We start from the raw sequence: 21,542 nt of genomic DNA on the forward strand, positions 1-21,542 counted from the left end.
ACTTACAATTGCTATATATGTCAGAGGTAACATGCCTCTGGAGCAACTAGGGGTTAAGAGTCTTGCTCAGGGAAACATTGGTTGATGTATCGCAGTGGGAATCGAACACAGGTCTCCCACACCAAAGGCACGTGTCCTATCCACTGAGCCATCACCACCTGGCGTCCTAATAAATAAGACCGTGTCTTACAGAGTATCTGCCAACTTCTCGCCCAAGATAGAAAAAGCAAAAAAAAAAAAAGCCATTGATTCTCTCGGTTTTTAAAATGATATGGAAAAACAAAAGTGAGCATTAGATTATCATACAATCAGATTTTCTAAATCAAAATTAAATGAATTTGTCAATGTTTTATATGCCTAATTTACTATTCTTCAATCAGTGTGGTGGCCTAAGATCAACACTCTTCTTCTGCTTGCTGCATGTTCAGGGAAAAACACTCATGTGAAGCAACATTTGCATGCACAAAAGTATGCCGATTAGTTTAAATACAAGCCTGGTGCTCTCTATTAGTCTGAAAACCAACCTAAACCACAAAACGGCTAACAGAGCTCAACCACCAACAGCTAAGGATGTCCTAGAAAGATTTGGTGTCATTTTTGGTCAACACACCGATTATAAAAGGTGATGGGGAAAACATGAGCTTCTCACTTCCTTTTGTAGAAGTATTAACACCCACACATAGAGACAGACAGTTTTCCGCTGACGGTGTGGCTTCTGCCCTCGACCCCGTAACTGAAACCGACGGAGAAAGAGAAGGATGATCACGTTTTATGTGCTCTTGGTTCTTCTCTTCAGAGCCTGTAAGTCATTGCAAACAATATTTTCCATGCTGCAAATTAATTACGGGTATCGTAAATCTTACTTTGGCAACTTGAAATTGTGATTCCAAAATGTTTGAGACTTTTTTTAAATGTGTAAAAAGGGATATTTGCATTCAACGGCCATCGATGTATCTCTGTATCTGTGTTTCAGCTGGCACTCTGCTCTCCGCAAACCGCGGACACAATGTGACTTTACCGTGTTTCTATGACTCCAGTGCCAAAAATCTGTGCTGGTACAAGCAGGTAGCGGGGGAGCAACCTCAAATCATATCCTCTTTCTACAAACATTTACCAGACTCCAACAATTTCCACAACCAGTTCCAAGGCAACAAACGCTTTTCAGTTCGTACTGGCGAAGGGTTCTACCATCTGAACATATTTAATGTCCGGGACTCCGATTCAGCTATGTACTACTGTGGACACACCACTGTTACGGTCACTGAATTTATCAATGGAACATTTTTGATATTAAAAGGTATTTTGTTTTAGATTTTGGACATAAAACTATTTTCATTGGTTTGTTTGTTTTTTTCCCTCCCATTTGATTTTCCATTTCATAATCTTGTCTTCAAATGTCTTATTTATCAGAGTCCAGTCAAAGGACTTTCCTCCAGCAGCCGGTGTCCGACTCAGTTAAGGCAGGCGAATCGGTGACTCTGAACTGCACGCTGCACACTGGAACCAGTGACACAGAACACAGCGTTTACTGGTTCAAAAGGGAGAATTCAAGAGACTCCCCCTTGGGAACTATGTACGTCAACACACACAGCCGCAGTCAGTGTGAACAGAGCCTGGGGCCGGAGATTCCTGCAGGGAGCTGCGTGCACACTTTATCAAAGAGGAATGTGAGCGTGTCAGATGCTGGGACATACTACTGTGCTGTGGCTTCATGTGGAGAGATACTGTTTGGGAAAGGAACAAGACTGGATGTTGGAGGTGAGCAACATACTATACCCCCCCATGGTTCTCCTAATTTAAGTTTTTTGTTACATTTAAGACCTTTTTAATACCGCCTAGGATGAAATATAACCCTCCTGTTTTCCTCGAGTCAAATTTGAACCTTTTTTAAAGTTTCTGTATCAGAAATGTGGTTCTTTCATTTAAAATCACCCAAAAATAACACGGATGGTTCCATACAATGCTCTTTTCATGTAAAATGAAGGATCAGATCTCTACTTTTATTTATTTTTGGGTGTCCTATTCAAATTAGAAAAAAAAATAAATAAACAGTGTCCTGACTTAACTTTGACATAAAGCAGTCTGTGATTTACTCAACATCCTCTGATCTTAACGATTAGTCAAAATAATTAATATTTTTTTTTTTTTTTTTTTTTTTTTTTTTAAAGAGGATTTTTTTGGGGCTTTTCCGCCTTTAATTCTGACAGGTCAGCTAGGTGAGAAAGGGGGGAGAGAGGGGGAAGACATGCAGGGGAATCGTCACAGGTCAGTTTCAAACCTTGGCAGATACCTCTGCGTCAAGGTATAAACCTCTCAGTATATGTGCACCTGCTCTACCAGCTGAACCAACCCGGCCACGTATTTTTTAACCCTTGTGTTGTCTTCCTGTCGCCCGTGTAACTTCTGGGTGAAAATGTACTTATTTTTTGGTCATCTTTTTTGACACTTCTGTCGCTTTTCCCCAAAGTTTTTAATACGTTTTTTTTGTCACTTCTTACTGATGTTTTTGTCAAATTTATCCTGCGCTTTTCTTTCTTTTTTTGACATTTTTGTCACTCTTTACAACGTTCTTTTATCATTTGTTTTCTCCAAATGCTATAAAATTGAATAAAACACCCAAATTCAATGAAAGTAGTGAGCTGATCTTTTATTTAACTTGTGAAGAGTCATGGTTGTATGGAACCATCCAGGTTATTTTTTGACAAATTGGTTGAAAGAAACCCAAATTTCTGATGTAGAAACGTTTTGAATATGGGCCAAATTTCACCAGAGGACAACAAGAGGGTTAAACTCAGGAATTCGGTATATCGCCACATAAATGAGGAGCCATGAATTCCAAAAAGAATGGTAAAACTGCTGTAACGCAATCGGGAGATAACTTATACTTAATACTTTATAAAGAGGCAAAACAGACAACACAAGGACAACACAAGGGTTAATGCCAACTTCATAGACCTCTAATGTAAAATCAGTAAGTATTTACCAAGTAACGTTAATTTAATGAAACATTTTTGTGAAGTGTGTTTGCACTCCAATAACATAAAATTAATCAAATAGTTGTCACATTAAGAGCTATTATGCTATGAAACCAAAAATACAAAATAAAGTTAATTTAAACGTTACCCACACAAAATATTTATTCATGACGTTATTTAATCTTGCTAAAAGAAAAGAACCAATTTAAATCCTTTGTCAGTGAAATTACTACTTTTAAGGCCTTTTTTTGTAAGATTATTAAATTTAAGCCTTTTTTTAAGACCCTGCTGGAACCATAATACTGTACATTTAAAAAAAAATCTAATTTGATGTCTTAGTCTGAATAGTTTTTTATGTTTTCACAGAGAAACAGGATGACATTTCCTCTGTCTTCATGGATTGCATGGTTGCAGCTCTGCTTGTGTCCGTTTTCTTGAACATCATCCTGATCGGCATCGTCTGCAAAATGTCCAGGAGAAAATGTCCTCATTCTCAAGGTACCATTCATTTACAGTTACTAGAGGTGAAGTTTGTCGTTCTGTCTGTTGTTTTGATGAGGATAAGAGGAAAGATTTTGTACACCCAAATTTATAAATCACATTTTTCTTACTTAACCAAAGTAATATCTAGGTTTTTATTTGCTCAGATTGTGAGGCATCTGTCTCCCTGGAATTTCATTTGTGGTGCTTACAGCAGTTAAAACTTACATTTTTTTATTTGATTACTTTGGATAATCCACAGACTTCACAGACCATTACCGATCACTAGAAGGTGGAGGCAGATGATGTAAACATTCGCGGCTCAGACCAGACACAAGGGGGGTCCCACACATGAGGCCATTACAGCAGCTATTTGAACTATTTTTCAAGAAATTTGTTAATGCAATCTGCACATCGTTTGGGGAAAACATGATAGTTGCTGAGGAAAAACTGCATTTGATTATCATAAAAGGGGCATGTCTGTAAAGGGGAGACTCGTGGATACCCATAGAACCCATTCCCATTCAGACATCTTGGGCAGGGAGGTGAACGGACCCCTTTGAATATGGCATGCAAGTTTTTTTTCCCCCACCAAGCTAACACGACATGGTTGGAACCAAATGGATTCCTTAGATGGCCAACTTTCATATGATACTACGGTCTTCTTTATCTTCTTTCTAGACTCTGCTTAAAAGATTCTGGGCTTTTGAGAAAACATTTGGGGCTGGAGCTCAAGAAGCCATCTGCTAGAAGGTAGTGACTGTAAAATCTGATTGATTTTTTTTCCCATAGAGCTGCAACCCCACTTGAGTGTCCCAGAAAACACTGCTAATAGTCAGGTAAGCTTTTTTTTGTATATGGGCACATCCCTCCCATATCTAAATAAGTTCAGCATCAGGTAATAATGACGTAGCTTTGTTATTGTCTCCAGAGTGAGGAATCTGATGCTCCGCAGTATGTAGCTCTGGACTTCAAAGAGATGCAAGGCAAGAGCAGGAGACGGAGGAGCACAGAAGAGGAGACCGTTTACTCTGGAGTTAAACTGTCAGAGCTGAAGTGATTGTTACCGTTTCAAGCTTGGGTAGACAGTTTTCTGGAAAAGGCAACGAAAAAAAAAAAGCCATAATTTGAAAATACATCCCTCTTCCTGCAGCTGTGCCCTCTCTGTCCTAAGCCCCTCTCTTCATCCAGTGACCTGTACGGGTACTAGTCATTCATTTCAATCATCCCCATTGTGATCCCCATGCAGTTATATAGCCACAGTTCTATATAGGAGAATATTTGAGGCTCAAGCTAAGTCTTGGGTGGTATCGATTTTTTCATACCTTCTTGAAATTTTTTTCCCCTGGGGTATATAGTATATGACATACCTTTGTATCATTTAGAAAATATATATATATATATTTTTTTTTTTTTAATCTTTCTGTTCCATGCAACCACATCTTCAACTCAAGCTAAAGGTGGCCTTCATGTTTCTGTTTATGATATATATATATATATTAGATAAGGAGAAACACATTAAAGTTGTAAATGGCAATATCCTATAATACTGTAAGCCACTCAAAAGTTGTTGTTCTCGGTGTTTAATAGTTCAGACGTACAGAGGAAGTATATCTGCCCCTACCTGGCCTGATTTACTTCTTACCGCCAAAAGTAGTCGGTGGAAAAAGAAAAGAAGAAAAAATCCAGTATTGCCACACAATGTATGCTCTGCCCAAGGATGTGCTCTGGTAGCCAGCTCACAGGGTTTCTGACCTATTTTCAACAGTTACAAACAAACTGACTGCAGAAAAAAGAACGACTAAAATGTAACCCTTCTGTTGAAATCATGTCCATATTCTATATTACAGTATATCAGTGGAAATTGATGGACTGAGACTAGATTAACTTCTCTTTGACCTCACTGACTCTCAATAGAAAAGCCAAGAGAAGGTGCCAAAAAAACTGCACACCCCAGCTTGAATCAAACCTAACTTTCTGAATCTTCCCCACCGCTGTTCTCTTTCTAACTCTGGGATTTCTGTTATTATTACAGCATATTATTATATTAAGATCAACTTTTGTGTTTTTGACATCCTTTGAATCCTAAAACATGCTTAACTGCAAAGTTAAAAAAGTATTCTTGTAACACAAATTAAGCAAGAAAATAATAATAATAAAAAAGGATTTAGTAAAGAATACTTACTAAAAAAAAGGCAATGATTTCTACATTTTTACATGGTTGCTTCATGATGACCTCCAACTGCAACCATAAAGCAACCGCCAATAGGAGGAAGTAAGTTTTCCTTAGATGCATGAACTTATTTTCGTTCCTAAAAAGTCTGTCCTCATGTGACCTGCATAAGTTTAATGTAAATGTTGCCGTTTTGCTCTCTTTGTGTGAACGTGTGTATACATTATAGGTTGTATAACCTACACAGATGGGCTACCATGACTTTAGGAGGTTTTTACCCACGTCTACATTTACATCTCAGAATGTGTCCCAACTATTTAGTGTTGCACTTTTATAAAGTCGGGATACTCACAAGAGACATCAAGAATTATCTAAATTAAAAGAGCAGAGGCTGAGATACTGCGCAGTGGAGGAAGAAGTATTCAGATCCTTTTCTTCCTGTAGATAAAAGTACTAATACACTGTAAAAAAATAAATAAAAACTGTTACAAGCAAAAGACGTGCATTAAAAATTATACTTAAAAGGTCCAGTGTGTAATGTGTTTAGTTGTTCATTCTCAAAATCTGTGTGGCCTGTTCACAAACTTGTCCTTTTTTGGTACTCAAATCCTCACATTTTAGAAACTGGAAACGATCCAAACACTTCTGTCAATCAACTAAGTGTTTAATCGGCTTATCATTTAATTAATAAATTATTGAAGAACTGGCTTATTGATAATCAGATATGTGCAAATTAGACTGCTGACTGCCGGTTGACTTTTGCTGCCCGCCTGCAGATTTGTTGCTTGCTGTCCGATGCGTTGTGTTTGTGACTTGTTGTTGTGCATTGTGCCTGTTTGAATGTTGGTCTGTGTATGTTGCTTTTACGTGCGGATTGTATGAAGCCATTTTATTCTATTTCATTTCTTTTAGGTTGCCATTTTAAAAGGGAGAACAGATGAAAATTAGCCTGCTGAGCTAACTCTGGCTCATTTACAGTTACTTTGCTGTTGATTAATGAGCACTGTCCCTGTCAAATAAACACATAAATAAATAAATACATTTCAGATGGAATTGTAGGGTGTGGTATTGTTGGGTAGTTAATTTTATATATATATACACTGTATTCTATAAACTACATGTGTTTTGTGCAAAAATCTTAATTTGTAAAGTAACTAAAGTTGTCAGATGAATGTAGTGGAGTAAAAAATCCAATATTTCTCTCCGAAATGTAGCGGAGTAGAAGTAGAACGTGGCATGAAAAGAAAAAAAGACTTAAGTAATGTACAAGTACCTCAGATTTGTACTTAGGTACAGTACTTGAGTTAATGTACTTGACACATTCCACCAGTGACACTGCGACTTTTAATCCCTTTAGGTTCACCTCCAGAAACAATGGATCCTACATTTCACGTCATGCAACTCTGCTGACATCAGGTTTATTTTTTTTTTTTTCGAAAATGTGGAAAGCTCCAGAGTCAGTAGTTCTCTGAAGTAAACTAAACTTCATATGTAAACTCGGTGGAATGCCCCCTTAAATGCAGCATCGTGCTTCTGTCAGTAAGCTGTGTGCAGTTGAGCTCTTGGTCAGTAGGGAGCAGCAGTCGACCTACAGTAGCTCGCACAAGTGCTACATCATGATGCGTATACTCTCCCACTTTGAACTCAACACATGTTGCTTAACTGATCACACAACGCTGACATGTTCGTGTGACCGCCAGGTCGCTTAGTTTGGAGAGTTTGAAGTTATTTTAAGTGAACACACCACAGAGACGGCGAAGACAGTTTGAACATTTCAAAGACAAAGTGTGAGGTGTGTCCCGTTTGTTCAGAGTGACGTGTTTGGAGGTATTGTTGTGGTTGACTGGCATACATATCTCACATCTACACTGTTTTCAAAGCCCAGGAGCAAAATAGCCCCACATCATCACATACCCTTCACCATACCTAGAGATTGGCATGGGGTGTTTTCCATAAAATCATCTCTCAATGAAAATCAAACCAGCTATTAGGCTAACCAACATAAAACCATGCCAATCTGTGGGTATGGTGATGATGTGGGGCTATTTTAATTCCAAAGGCCAAGGGAACTTTATCAGGATGCATAGTATCCTGGATCCATGAAATAACTGGCCTTGAAAAATAAAAATCTGCCTGCCTCTATGGGAATTTAACATAGGGGTGTACTCACTTTTGTTGCCAGCAGTTTAGACATTAATGGCTGTGTGTTGAGTTAGTTTGAGGGGACAGCACATTTACACGGTTATACAAATTGTGCACTTAATACTTTACATTGTAGCAAAGTGTCATTTCTTCAGTGTTGTCCCATTAAAAGATATAATGAAATATTCACTAAAATGTGAGGGGTGTACCCACTTTTGTGAGACACACACATACATACATATATGTATTGTATGTGTATCATTTATTTATGGTGTTCACTTTCACAAATGTGCTTTTCCCATCCCTCCTTCAACAAAGTAACCGTAATGAAGGTTAGCTGTTTAGTCCAACTTTCGACTTGTTGCTGTCAAACACCCATAAAGACACTGATGTGTTTTCAAGTCCTGCAGCCGACTGACGAATGAGAAGAAAAAAAAAAAAAAAAAAAAAACTTCTTGTTTCCCGCTCTGGTCAAGCTCTCTCAGATCTAGTTCAAGTGGTTTTGTTGTCATCGTCGCCCCCCCCCCTCCTGACAGGATGTCTCTGTGGTCTTACTTAAAGCTGTTTGTTTGTTCCAGTCGCTTCACAATAACGCCTCTGCTTTTTCACTTCTCATTGTCATGCATATAGTTTAAAAAAATTCTAAGTAAATTAACAGGTTTAAAGCCATAAAGTCATATAAAACAAAAAAGTAGTGATAAATAGGCCTTGATGAAGCTGATTTTGAAGCAGTCACAGCAGAGGAAGGAGGAGCATTATGACAAGTTTATGTGGGGCCGGGCTTTACTTTCTCTTCTATGCAACCACATCTTTAACTCGAGCTAAAGGTTGCCTTCATGTTTCTGTTTTTGAGATAGATAGATAGATAGATAGATAGATAGATAGATAGATAGATAGATAGATAGATAGATAGATAGATAGATAGATAGATAGATAGATAGATATTTATTTTAGATAAATGTAAAGAGAAATACTCAAAAGTTGTTGTTCTTTGTGTTTAACAGTTCAGACGTACAGAGGAAGTATATCTTCCCCTAACTGGCCTGATTTGCTTAGAAAAAGAAGAAAAAATCCAGTATTGCCACACAATGTGCCCAAGTATGTGCTCTGGTAGCCAGCTCACAGGGTTTCTGAGCTATTTTCAACAGTTACAAACAATCTGACTGCAGAAAAAAGAAAAAACTAGCATTAAATGTACCCCTACTGTTGAAATCATGTCCATATTCTGGTGCAAAACCACTATCAAGATGGAAATGAAAATTGATGGACTGAGACTGGATTAACTTCTCTTTGAACCCACTGACTCTAATTAGAAAAGTCTGAAAAAGCCTGAAGACAGCATGAAATTTAAAATATGAACTCTGAAAAACCTTACAGGTGTTGAAAAGTTGATTCAAAGCAATCAACTGGCACTACAGTACAGAGTTTGAAATCATGTGCAGTTTGAATGTGGGAATGAAAAAGAAAACGTGATTAAGTTGGTCAATCCATGATGAGATTTTATTTGCATGGTCCAATTGACTGATTCAGTTACTATGAACTACTATTTCACAAAACCGGCTCCAAACAACAGCTTTCTGTATTCAAAACCCTACTTGCGGCAGCTCTGTGCAGGCCTGCCGGTTCCCTGTCCTACAAGAAGGAGAAAAAGACGAGCTACTTCCACCGGTGAAATATTATTGGGCATACAAAATAAAAGGACAGAACGTGTGAAAACGTTTGACTAGAGAAAAGAAAAGCTCGGGGTTAGCTGAACTGAATGATAAAAGAGCCCTTTCTATAGGAAGTCAAACTTTATCAGCCAATGACCCAAGCTAAAAGGATCAACCACCCACACGTGTTTCTTGGAAGTTCAGCACAACATACATGACAGTTTTAAGCACTAAGCTCCACATTACATTAAAATGATAGATAGATAGATAGATAGATAGATAGATAGATAGATAGATAGATAGATAGATAGATAGATAGATAGATAGATAGATAGATAGATAGATATTTATTGATCCCAAAAAATGGGAAATAACGGTGTTGCAAATGGCATTGAAGACACAGAGTAGAGTTTGACAAGCAGCCATATGCCCAATTTGCCAAAACCACAGTAAAAAATGATTCTCGATATAGCAGTTCCATCTCCGTTATAAAGTATAAAGGCTTCTAACATAACATGCTTCTGCTTTTCATTGTCTGCCACGTGGTCTGACTCACATTCTCTTCAAGAAAACAAGAATGGGTGGATCTATTTTCCATTTCAGCTCAGACTCACTCTATCACTTTGCACGACTCAGGAAATACAGGTTCAACTGAGAAGAGTGTTGGTCAGTAGTGCCTCGTCTCTTCTGCGTCAACAACTGAAGTGCTTTCACCGCAGCATGTACATACAGACCACAAACATCAAAAGACATTTGAGGCAGTAGCCTGCTTCTGCTTGGTAAAGCCTGTTAAATCTGCAAAGTAGAGGTTGACGGAATTAAGACGGAAAAATACGAAATTAGCTGAAAGCGATGCAAAAACAACAATCAGAATTATTCAAACAGAATGTCAAGCTCCTACACAATTGTATACACACAAGTTTCTGTGTACATTATTGTTTAGGAGCTTAAGTTTCTGTTAGAGTGTGTTTGTGATAGATATTTCCTACCTGACAGAATGAGCTACCCTACTTTTGACAACATTTAAGGAGGTTGGCCATTCTGATTTCCTACCTGACAGCCCTACTTTTTAAACCACATTCATAGAGGAGGTAGGCCATTATTGTAAATATTTCCTGCCTGACACAATGATATACATTTCTTTTAACCACATCTACTTTATAGAGGAAGTAGTCCATTCTGATCAATATTTCCTACTTGGCAGAATAGAATACACTTCTTTTAACCACATGATGGAGGAAGCATGCCATTCTGATAGAGATTTTCTACCTGTCAGAATGAGCTTCCCTACTTTTAACTACATTTATAGAGGAAGTAGTCCAATCTGATAAATATTTCCTACTTGTCAGAATAGACTACACTTCTTCTAACCACATGGAGGAAGTAGGTCATTCTGATAGATATGTCCTACCTGACAGAATAGACTCCACTCATTTGAACTATATTTATAGAGGAAGTAGTCCATTTTGATAGATATTTCCTTCCTGTCAGAATGAGCTACCCTACTTTTAATCACATTTATAGAGGAGGTAGGGCATGCTGAAAGATGTTTCTCACCTGATAGAATGATCTAGCCTACATTTAACCCCATTTACAGAGGAAGTAAGTAATATATATGTCCTATCTGTGAGCACGGACTACCCTACTTTTGACCACTTTCATAGAGGAGGTAGGCCATTAAAATACCCTATTTTTAACTCAATTTATAGAGGAAGTAGGCAATTCTGATTGATATTTCCTACCTGACAGAATGGACTACTCTACATTTCACCATATGTATTGTATAGAGGAAGTAGTCCATTCTGATAGATATGTCCTACCTCACAGAATGAGCTACCATACTGTCTATATCTGTATCCATTAAGGTTGAGGAATGTTGAGGTATTTTTCCTCCAGGAATCTTTTTGACACGTGTGGCAGAAGCTAATGGGAAGAAAACTAAACACAGTATCAAGTACATGTATATTTATACACAAGTATGATATAATAGAAGTAAATTTGAGATTTGGTATGGGATGGTGTTGTGAATTTGTTACATTTCATTCTGTGAAAATTCTGGACAAAGCCTCTCTCATCGGTTTTAATTGGTATCGTACAAACTTGTATCATCAACGGAAATGGATTTCTTATCCATCTACTCTCACGTCATCAAAGTGAATGGAGTGATTGTCAGAAAATATATTCTTGTGTTTCTCAATAAACATTTAGAACACTGTGAACTGAACCCTGCTTTTTGTCACTTTCTCTGAGCGTTCAAAACTACTTTTAGAGTCAACTTAAAGCCAGTAGGTGATAGGATACGAGCCACAAAACAATCCTGATCAGACAGGCGGTGTGCAATTATGGAGAAATATTGGAATAAATACCACATCTGACCTGAGGGGCATCACTGGCATGATGGGAACTACAATTTGGAAGTCGCATAGAAAACATCAACCTGGAAGTTAATTGGAAACGTTAAAGTAGAAGCAAAACGGGTTAAACCTGGTTTCGGTTTTCCTTTCTACATCCATCCCACACATACTCTTTGAACTCACTTAACCACACACATCCCCAAAAACACATTTCCTAACAAGTAATCCCATGAATAGTCATATAAGCACATCTAAATCCAACAAACAGAATGTCACGACTGAAAAACACAGCATGTTTTTCCAAATTCACAAAAAACAAATTCCCTCTAAGCACTGTGCATATTGTGGAGAACAAACACTGACATGAACCAACCTTTACTCCTCCATTCAAAAATGGACTTGAGAGGATTTCCTTTTCATGGTTTACATACAGTACATGTTGTCACACCTACAACAATGATGCCCTTTACAAACGACTCGAATCAACCCCAATTACTCTGATCAGACTCATCTTAAGCAAAAGAACAAATCGCAAGTCTGACTGGAAACCAAGCCAGTCAGCTAAGCCAATCAGAACCAGCCTTCGTCTCCTATAAGAGTTGGGTGCGTCCGTCGACACACAGGATACAGACTGCAGAGCTTCAACGATGATGCCACTTTGCATTTTTCTTGTGCTTCTCAGTAAAATCTGTAAGTATTTAGTATTTTTCTATGCGCATAAATATAATTTGGAGTGAGAGGGATGAGGTTTTAAAAGCAGAAATAATATGTCATGCATTTCCTTCTATGCAGGTGAGGTGTCAGCTGTTAACAAGACCTCAGGAATAACTCAGGACAGTGGAGTCATAACAGCTAAAGTTGGGGAAAATGTGACATTAAAATGCTTTTGTCGGGATAATGCTGTAACTTTCCTCTCTTGGTACCAGCAAAGCTTGGAAGGCAAACCTCTTATCATATCATCTCGGATGAAGCAAAGCACAGAAGCTTCCATCTTCCCTGCGTATAAAGAAAGGTTTGAGGTCTTAGCACATGAAGAAGGCACCAACCATCTCATAATTCAAAATCTTCGCGAGTCGGATTCGGCAACATATTACTGTGGGATTTTAGAATTCAACGCAATTGAATTCGGACATGGAGCTTTCCTTCATGTCAAAACACCACAGCCCAACATCCAAGCTGTGGTCCATCAGCCAGCGTTGGAGCCACTCCGCTTGGGAGACTCTGTGAATTTGAGCTGTACGGTGAAAGCTGGAGCATGTGCAAGAAATCAGAGCCTCTACTGGTTCAGACATGGTGTGGCTCAGTCTGCAGTCATGTATCACAGTGCGGGACAGTGTGAACAGCTCTCCAGTGAAGAGTCTAATGTGAACTGCACTTCAAACCTTGCTTTAAAGTCTGTGAGCTCCACCGATGCCGGGATGTACTACTGTGCTCTGGCCTCCTGCGGGGACATTGTGTTTGGAAATGGAACGAGAGTGGAGATTAAAGGTAGGTGATTAAAAACTGATGTAATTTATCCATCCTGCGCATGTTAAAAAATTCCATTAAATTATATTATTTATATATAATAATTGGCATATGTTTTGTCTTTTCTTGATGTTAGGATTCCCCCTTCTCTTGGTTTATAGCCTGATCTTGGCATTGGCAGTGTCCATTATCGTGCTCCTTGTCTTGGCTTTCATCACGTACAAGTTGATAAAGAAGTCATGCTCTGTCTGCAAAGGTAAGACTTTCAGAGTAAAAGCATCTAACATGTTTTATTGACCCGATCATTCATGTATTTTGATTTGCAGGATCTGTCACTCATCCGGCATGTCCCGCAGCTTCTGACGCCATGGTAGGTGAAAGAACTGTATAATAAAAGCCTAAATGTATACATATAGAATCACTACATTATATTATTTGTATTTCTCACATAATTAGTTGTTTTGTCATTAACAGAACCAAGATGCAGACGTTCTCCATTACGCTGCTCTGGGCCTGAAAACAACCAGAGATCGACACCGCCGAGAGGACAACAACGCGGACAGCGTTTGTGTATACTCAAGAATAAAGAGCAGGAAAGAGTAAAGCAGGACTTTACATTCAACCACTTCGACAAATCTCTTTCATGTCAATACTTTGCAAGAAACATTACGTGACTAAATGTACAATACAATGTTGAAATAACATAAAAAATGTTTTTGTGCAATGTGTTTCATTTCAAATATCTTCTAATACATGCTGAATACAGATATAGACAAAGCGCGCTCATGAAAATCCCCTACTACGATCTATTAATACATTCTTTTGCCAAAAACGTAAGCACAGGTTGCACCTTAAATCTATAGCCGGTTCTCACCGTTTACCTTTCACTCCTGTGGTGAAGGTGGTGTGAACTACAGAGTGCAAGTTTCCATTAGTGGAAACACAAGTCCTAGCAGAGCGTTTAAACAGGAAGACCGGCCTGTAGCTTGCAGGCCACAGCGTTTTACACCTCAGACAGTAAACCCTATCTCATTGAACTTGCAAAACAAGCCTCATGTCTTAGATGCAGAAAGCTCGCTGTGCATAAGAACAAGTAAAAGCAGGTAGTATTTTGTCATTGAAATGAAATGAAGAACAACAGACTTGGTGAGGTGAAAGAAGGTTTACATACCTACAATTCTTGCAGTCCAGATTTATGTCTTAACTCATTCAAAGACTGGTCTGAAGCTTTCCGTTCAGTGCATCCAAATAGTGTTTTAGTTATCAGTAACGGAAGTTTCACAATTTCAGTTCCCTAAAACTCATACTGTATGTCGAAACATAACCCAAAGATATGTTTTCCTAGAAAACTCGCGGCGGTGGGTTCGACTCTTTGCTGCATGTCATTCCCCAATCTCTCTCCCCTTTCATGTCTTCATCTGTCCTATGAAAATAAAGGCCTCAAATGCCCCCCAAAAAAATCATCTTTAAAAAAATAAATATATGTACTGTATATACATTATAAAGATGCTACTATCAGGAGATCGGATCAAGACAGCCCTTCTATTTTTGATACAAAATGTGTCTTTTGTAACATCACAGATTTTAAATGATGAATAAAAACACTCTGATCAGTGTGTGTTGTCTAACATGACTGGATTTATTAACCTGGAGCCTGGGAGTTAACACACACAAATGCAACACCTGTCTTCTAAAGTCAGTAAGAAACAACAGGTTTAGATATACAGTACAAAACAGTAATGGGTGGTCATGAGGAGTTTATGTTGTGCCAGTTATTTGGTAATTTCCTTTTATTTATAGGTTATCTGAATTTGGCAACATAATCAATGTCTTGTCATGCATAGAGAGAGAGAGAGAGAGAGAGAGAGAGAGAGAGAGAGAGAGAGAGAGTTTGCATGTCTGTAAAATGGATATAAAGTACCGGCTGCTAAGGCTTGAAGGCCACTGTGTATAAGGTTTCCTCCTTCACACACACTGGCTCCTTTCTGTGGTTACATAAGCACACCAATCTCTCAGCAACGTCCGTTTGACACAATCGGTACGGCAAACACCAAACATGCCTGACTCCTCTAAGGTGTGGTAGCCTGCTCAGAAACGTCAAGAGTCTGTCTTGTAAATGTAGGTCACAACAAGACGGCACAATCTAATCTGTGAGTGCTAGCCTAAAGTGTGTTGATTACTCCTGTAATTCAATTCAGTTTATTTTGAGAAGGGAGCAGTGCTAATTAATAAAACACATGACTTGAATTAGCCAAAAGGCTATTTTTCATCTGTAGTCCCCTTCTTCACAGGTTTAGATATACGGTAAGAAACAACCGTAATGGACGGTCATGAGGAGGTGTCATGAGTCCCTCCTCTTCACAACTTATTATCTCATCTTAAGAGACATTTCAGAGTCTTTTCTGCATTCAACACTGCTTAAGGGTTTAAGGCCCCTAGCAATAACATTTAGAATGTTGTGTAAAATGTCCTGAATAAGCCCTGATTACATGCCAAATCTTTCCAAATTCTGTTTAGATTTCCATGAAAATTCTTTCTCAAAGACCAAACTCCACACTGTAGGTGACACGGAGCATGTGATCTTTCAGACTCATCTCTGATTGGCCAATCAAAAACAGTCTGGTCTTCAAAAAGTCTAGAACATAAAGAGATTCTGCCAAGTGACAGCGGCAACATAAACGAAATGACGCCTCCGATGTTTGCTTTGTATGTGTCATGTCTGCTCTTGGGGAGAATGGGTAAGTTGTATCTTCTGCAAGTGCACTGTGTCACTTTTTTAAAATATTACTTTTTTGCATACTGCACTATGCTCCCAGTCATGGTATAAAGTTAATTGTCAAAATGCTTGGTCTTCATATTCTCCTCAGCGGCTACGACAGCTCTTAAAGTATCATCTTTACGTTTCGCATCACTTAGCGTCGGTGAAGACCTGACATTGGAATGCTTCTACAAAGAGGATAGCGTGGCGGTGATGTTTTACTGGTACAAACAAACTATGGGACAGACACCACAGCTGGTGTCTAAATTCTATAAGCATGACAAAAATGCATCTTTGAATGATGAATTTAAAAACGATCCACGCTTTGAAGTGATAACTACCACTGGTAGAAATCACTTGAAGATCTCACATGTGCGGATTTCAGACTCAGCTACTTATTACTGCGTAAGTGGCTATTCATATGTGTATGAATTCACCGAGGGCACTATAATCCACGTAAAAGGTTCAGGTTTGAAGATCCCAGCTTGGGTCAATCAGTCATCATCTGAGAGCATCCAGCCAGGAGGCTCTGTGACTCTGGACTGTACAGTACACACTGGGACCTGTGATGGAGAACACAGTGTTTACTGGTTCAAGAACTCTGAAGAATCTCAGCCAGGACTCATTTACACCCATGGAGGAAGGAATGATCAGTGTAAGAGGAAACCCAACACACACACCTGTGTCTACAAGCTGCCGATGAAGAGTCTGACTCTTTCTCATGCTGGGACCTACTACTGTGCTGTTGTCTCATGTGGACACATTCTGTTTGGAAATGGGACCAAGCTGGAGTTTAAATGTAGGTTACTTGCTAGCAAATAGACATTGGACACTTTCTAATCACATTTGGTAGGGGAAAAAAACCTGAAAGCTCTGTTTCCTTATGTTCATCTGCAGATGATGAAGAATCTATTGTGTTGGTGTATATCTTGAGTGGAGCTTTGGCATTCACCACCATCCTGGTTGTTTCCTTGGTTTACACACTGTACAAGACAAACAGCTGCCAATGCACAGGTAGGCTAAACTGTTATTCCTTCAGTCTGTCTGTTCAATGTACGTGATATTTAAGAGCAGAAAAGAACTAAATTAGCGGATATGATTTAAGATAAGAAAAAGTTTATTGTCTGTCCCAAGTGACAGAAATTTGTCTTTGATAGGGCAGGATCAAATGACAAAATACATATAAGAACATAAAGATACATATAGATACATAATAACATTGACTGTAAAACAAGTGCAACATGCAAAAACAGTGCAAGAAGAAGCTTCAATGGAGCCGTTTGATACTATGTATGGCTGTTCAACCCGTTCTCACTCCAAACTCGTAAAATATGGACGTTTGGACAGCGTGTTTGTAGAACGCACCAGGGAGAGCAGCTACACGGGGTTTGAAGAGGACGTAGCACTAAGAGCGGCTACGCTAGCGAGTAGTATGAAAGGCCGAAAATCTGCATAGGGAGGTTGGTTGGGGTGGTGCATGGGTCAAACAACACATGACTTTCATCCAGGAGACTGGGGATCGTGTCCCGCGTGTCACGTTTCCTAAACCCAACGATCGCTTTCTTTTTTAACTAAACCCAACCGTCCCGTTCTTCTTTTTCTTAACCCAACCGTCCAATTCTTCCCACGTGTCATGGAAACATAAGCCCACCCACGACCTTTTCCTTAACCCAAACTGCGTCAAAAGTGACGCCCATATTCCCGACCAAGCGTGTTTAGATAAAGCGCGTTTAGATATGACGCTAAGGGAGACTTTTAGCGTCAATAAGAAAGGCACCTGACCAAGCGACTGTATTTTACACAATGGGAGTGAGAATCTGTTGGGCTGTTCAGTGTGGTGATGGCAGTGGGGATGAAGGAGTTTTTATATATGTTTTTCCCTGCAAATGGGGATTTTTAGTGTTGGCCTGACCAGTAACTGAAAAAGGAAGGGTGAAGGGGGGGTGGCTGGGATCCTGTGTAATTATAGTGGCTTTCCTGAGTACTCACCGGGTGTGACATTCTGTTGAGGGGGTTTTGGGGAGCCAATTATCTCTCTGGCCTGATTTACTATTTGTGCAAGTTTTGTTTTGCGTTGGATAGCAAAGGCATTGTACCAGGCTGAGATATTAATAGTGAGTATGGATTCAATGAGTGACCGGTATCCTTATTAAATCCCGGTCACTCATTGAGTCAGTGAATCGGTTAAGTAATCAAAATTAAGACAAGAGTAACTGTCGGACAAATCAATGACTTTCATGTGATTTAATAAAGACATCTTACTTTTTCATTTAGGAATCATGGATAAGGATTTCTAGTAAAAAAAAAGAAATCATGGAAAATGAAGCAAGTCTAGACCTATATTGAAACGATCCAACTTAGTAAAAAATAATTGGTCTTTTCACCACAAGCATAGTGGATTTTGAAGACGGCTTTTGTCATTTTTTCTTACAACCAGATTCTCAAGCTAGATCCTCCGCTGCCTCGGATCCCAATGCAGAGGTGAGTATTTTCAAAATAACTAACATTTTTAAACGCGAGAAAACCGAGCTTGCGGTGAACACAAAAGAACACCTGTACAATATCCAGTTCAATATAATGCAATAAGTACCGCAAACCCTTGGATTGGATGAGGATTGATTGACGATTGTAAAGCAGTGGCCATTGGGCTAGACTGAAGTTGGTGCTGCATTATTTCTGTTATGTCTTCCACAACTTGAAATCTAAAAAAACACCTCTCTGACACAACCTAAACTAAAAAACAATGTAAGCCGTACATTTTGGCAGGGCTTATATAGTGATTTGAATTTGACTTTTTTATATATTAGTCATGAGACATATACTTATATGGAAATTAACCCTTTTATATTTGATTGCCAGGGTTGCCAAGATGAAGACAACCTCCATTATGTTGCTTTCAGGGAGAACAAGGCCAACAGATCAACGAGGCAGCAGACAGACGACACCTGGAGTGAATGTGTGTACTCCAGTGTAAGGCAGTAGAGCTGGATATGTTTCATGTATTCTTTGTGTCTTTGCTACTAAAAGTGACAATTCAGTCAGATATTACCTCTATATTTTGAATGTAAAGATTTAACTCCAAAACCAATTAAACACGTTCCTTCAGCTACAGTTGGGTCTCTCTGATGTGATCTAGGTGCCATATTTCCACTCTTACTATACTGTTGACAACAATGAACAAACACACGCCCACAAAAAAACTGATGTCTGTGGCCACTGTGAGATTAGGTACGAGAGAGAGAGAGAGAGAGAGAGAGAGTGAGACCCAGGGAGGACAGACTCTGCTCAGAGAGAGACGTAGAGACAGAGCAGCACTTTCTGCTTTAATGTGACAAATATAAACCAACTAGACAAATCTTCTTCCCCAAATTTAAAAGTCATTGTAAAGAATTCGAGACACTTTCAGACAGGGACAAACTAGAATGTGTGTTTAGGCAAGAAGTGCAGTTTGTGCCAGTTATTTGGTAATTTACTTTTATTTATAGGTTATCTGAATTTGGCAACATAAGCAATGTCTTGTCATGGCAATAAAGAGAGCGAGAGAGAGAGAGAGAGAGAGAGAGAGAGAGAGAGAGAGAGAGAGAGAGAGAGAGATTGCATGCCTGTAAAATGGATATAAAATACCGGCTGCTAAAGCATGAAGGCCACTGTGTGTAATGTTTCCTCTTTCACACACACTGGCTCCTTTCTGTGGTTACATAAGCACACCAATCTCTCAGCAACATTAACCAGCCTTAAGTGTATTGATTATTCCTGTAACTCAATTCAGTTTATTTTGAGAAGGGAGCAGTGCTAATTAATAAAACACAAGATTATACAGGCGTTAAAAATGCCAGAATTAGCCAAAAGGCTATTTTTCATCTGTAGTCCCCTTCTTCACAGGTTTACTGTGAATGTGCTGCTTGCACATCACAAACCCGGAGATGTAAGCATCTTTTTTTAGCCTCCGTGTGGTCGGCAGTTAAAGTTGTGATCTTAATATACATTGGTCGTGCACTCTTCTGGGACCGTCGGCTCTCTTTGGCTTTTTGGTTTCAAACAGGAAGTCGCTGCAGTGTCTTCATGCACAGCAGCACCACAGTATTACTGTAATGCCCAAGACTATTTTAAAAGGAGCAGAGATATATCAGCATCACAGGCCTTCCATTTATGATTTCATCAACACAACTGAGAAAACCCGTCTTTTTTAATACGCCCGACTGACTAGGGGAAGCTTTGTCAGAGTTATCTTATTTTCTGGGCATAATTCAAACGTTGACACTGGTACACTGACAACACTGGAAGATGAGATGATGTCATGGGGCAAATTGTACATAGACATGCTTGTTTTAAAAGAGATTTAAGTATTTTCTTTCAGCCCCGGTGTGGTAGGCAGTCAAAGATTAGCTTTCAATACGCTTTGGTCACGTACTTCTCTGGGACCCTTTGTTCTCGTTGTCTTTGTGGTTTTAAACAGGGAGTCTCCGCAGTGTCTTCATGCACAGCAGCATCACAGTATAACTCTAAAGCCCAGACTATTCTAGCAGATGATATTAATAAATCAATGTCAAAATGCTTAAACAGGCTTTAACAACTCTAACATTAAACAGTACATATTCTTGTCTCTTACATTTAGAGTGCAGTGTAAATGTCGTACTGTATAAAACCCTCAAGCTTAGCGTTGCTTAGGGAGTGGCACTTTCCTTAAAGCCTATACTGCTCACCATGTCCTTCTAAAGAAATCACATATTTCTTGGGAGAAGTAGCTGCATTAGCAACATTAGCTACTTTTATGCAACAACAAAAACCACTGTGGAGAGAATATTATTTTGAGTCATGCTAGTGGCATGGCTCTAGAGATGTCAGTAGCTATGTTTCCATCCACACGTTTTTATGTGAATTAAGTGATATAGAATGAAAAATGCCTTATGGAAACAGTAAAATTCGATTAAATTTCAAGAATATCGACTCCAAGTTTATACATTGGGTCTCATCAGATTTTCTCTTGATCGATGTACGGCTTATGCGATAAACGCATAAAACAAAAGTTTTAGGTCATTGTATGGTTAAAACAGACGCACCTGTACGGGTCAGAAGTGGTGAAGAGCATGTGTCCTGCCGGGAGTGCCGACGCAAATGTCCCTTATGACGAAACAATCGTCTACTACATCCTTTAGTACGATTGATAACCAGCCCTTTCTATTGACAAAATCCCTGATATCCATGGTGCCTAGATGGAACTCTGGTGACTTTTCCTGTAGAACCAGCCGCAACAGTTTTACTTATCTTGTGAAATATGTCAACATCTACTGAACAACACACAACAATACATTTGGTGCAGACATTCGTGATCCCTAGAGGCTGGCTTCTACTGACTTTGGTGATCCCCGACTCTACCACCTCTACCATCAGGTTCATATTTGTGGTTGTGAGTGAAATGTCTCCACAGCTATTGGATAGATTGCCATGGAATTTGTTACACCCAATAAGCTTCCCCTCAGGATGAATTGCAGTCAAGCTGGTGGTCCCTTAACCTTTCCTTTAATACCATCATCAGGGTTT

At 39.1% G+C, this 21,542-nt stretch overlaps 3 protein-coding genes across 4 annotated transcripts in view; 2 read left to right on the forward strand and 1 right to left on the reverse strand.

The window, feature by feature from the left end:
• LOC114545323 (prostaglandin D2 receptor 2) overlaps positions 1-21,542 on the reverse strand; it is a 57,705-nt gene that overhangs the window by 23,727 nt on the left and 12,436 nt on the right. Inside the window, exon 1 of one of the 2 annotated variants that reach the window (XM_028563596.1) lies at positions 14,415-14,492. The exons of the other annotated variant lie outside the window; for it this stretch is intronic. The gene's annotated coding sequence lies outside the window, so the exon portion shown is untranslated. Of the gene's footprint in view, positions 1-14,414; positions 14,493-21,542 lie in introns of those variants that run through there. 2 annotated transcript variants of the gene reach the window in all.
• Positions 12,422-14,007, forward strand: LOC114545324 (uncharacterized). The gene is made up of 5 exons (XM_028563598.1): positions 12,422-12,466; positions 12,569-13,264; positions 13,380-13,499; positions 13,570-13,613; positions 13,718-14,007. The coding sequence occupies exons 1-5, from the start codon at positions 12,424-12,426 to the stop codon at positions 13,844-13,846; spliced, it is 1,032 nt and encodes a 343-aa protein (XP_028419399.1). The 5' UTR covers positions 12,422-12,423; the 3' UTR covers positions 13,847-14,007.
• LOC114545328 (uncharacterized) lies at positions 15,927-18,983 on the forward strand. The gene is made up of 5 exons (XM_028563601.1): positions 15,927-15,981; positions 16,111-16,800; positions 16,899-17,015; positions 18,439-18,482; positions 18,861-18,983. The coding sequence occupies exons 1-5, from the start codon at positions 15,927-15,929 to the stop codon at positions 18,981-18,983; spliced, it is 1,029 nt and encodes a 342-aa protein (XP_028419402.1).

The sequence above is a fragment of the Perca flavescens genome, chromosome 19 (genome assembly GCF_004354835.1).
Source record: "Perca flavescens isolate YP-PL-M2 chromosome 19, PFLA_1.0, whole genome shotgun sequence".
Taxonomy (NCBI): domain Eukaryota; kingdom Metazoa; phylum Chordata; class Actinopteri; order Perciformes; family Percidae; genus Perca; species Perca flavescens.

Excerpts from the sequence above, each read along its gene's own strand:
- LOC114545324 (XM_028563598.1), top strand. The coding sequence starts at position 12,424 with ATGATGCCACTTTGCATTTTTCTTGTGCTTCTCAGTAAAATCT. Across the intron at positions 13,265-13,379 it reads AACGAGAGTGGAGATTAAAG|GATTCCCCCTTCTCTTGGTT; the intron begins GTAGGTGATTAA and ends TCTTGATGTTAG. Across the intron at positions 13,614-13,717 it reads CCGCAGCTTCTGACGCCATG|AACCAAGATGCAGACGTTCT; the intron begins GTAGGTGAAAGA and ends TGTCATTAACAG.
- LOC114545328 (XM_028563601.1), top strand. The coding sequence starts at position 15,927 with ATGACGCCTCCGATGTTTGCTTTGTATGTGTCATGTCTGCTCTTGGGG. Across the intron at positions 15,982-16,110 it reads TCTGCTCTTGGGGAGAATGG|CGGCTACGACAGCTCTTAAA; the intron begins GTAAGTTGTATC and ends TATTCTCCTCAG. Across the intron at positions 16,801-16,898 it reads GACCAAGCTGGAGTTTAAAT|ATGATGAAGAATCTATTGTG; the intron begins GTAGGTTACTTG and ends GTTCATCTGCAG.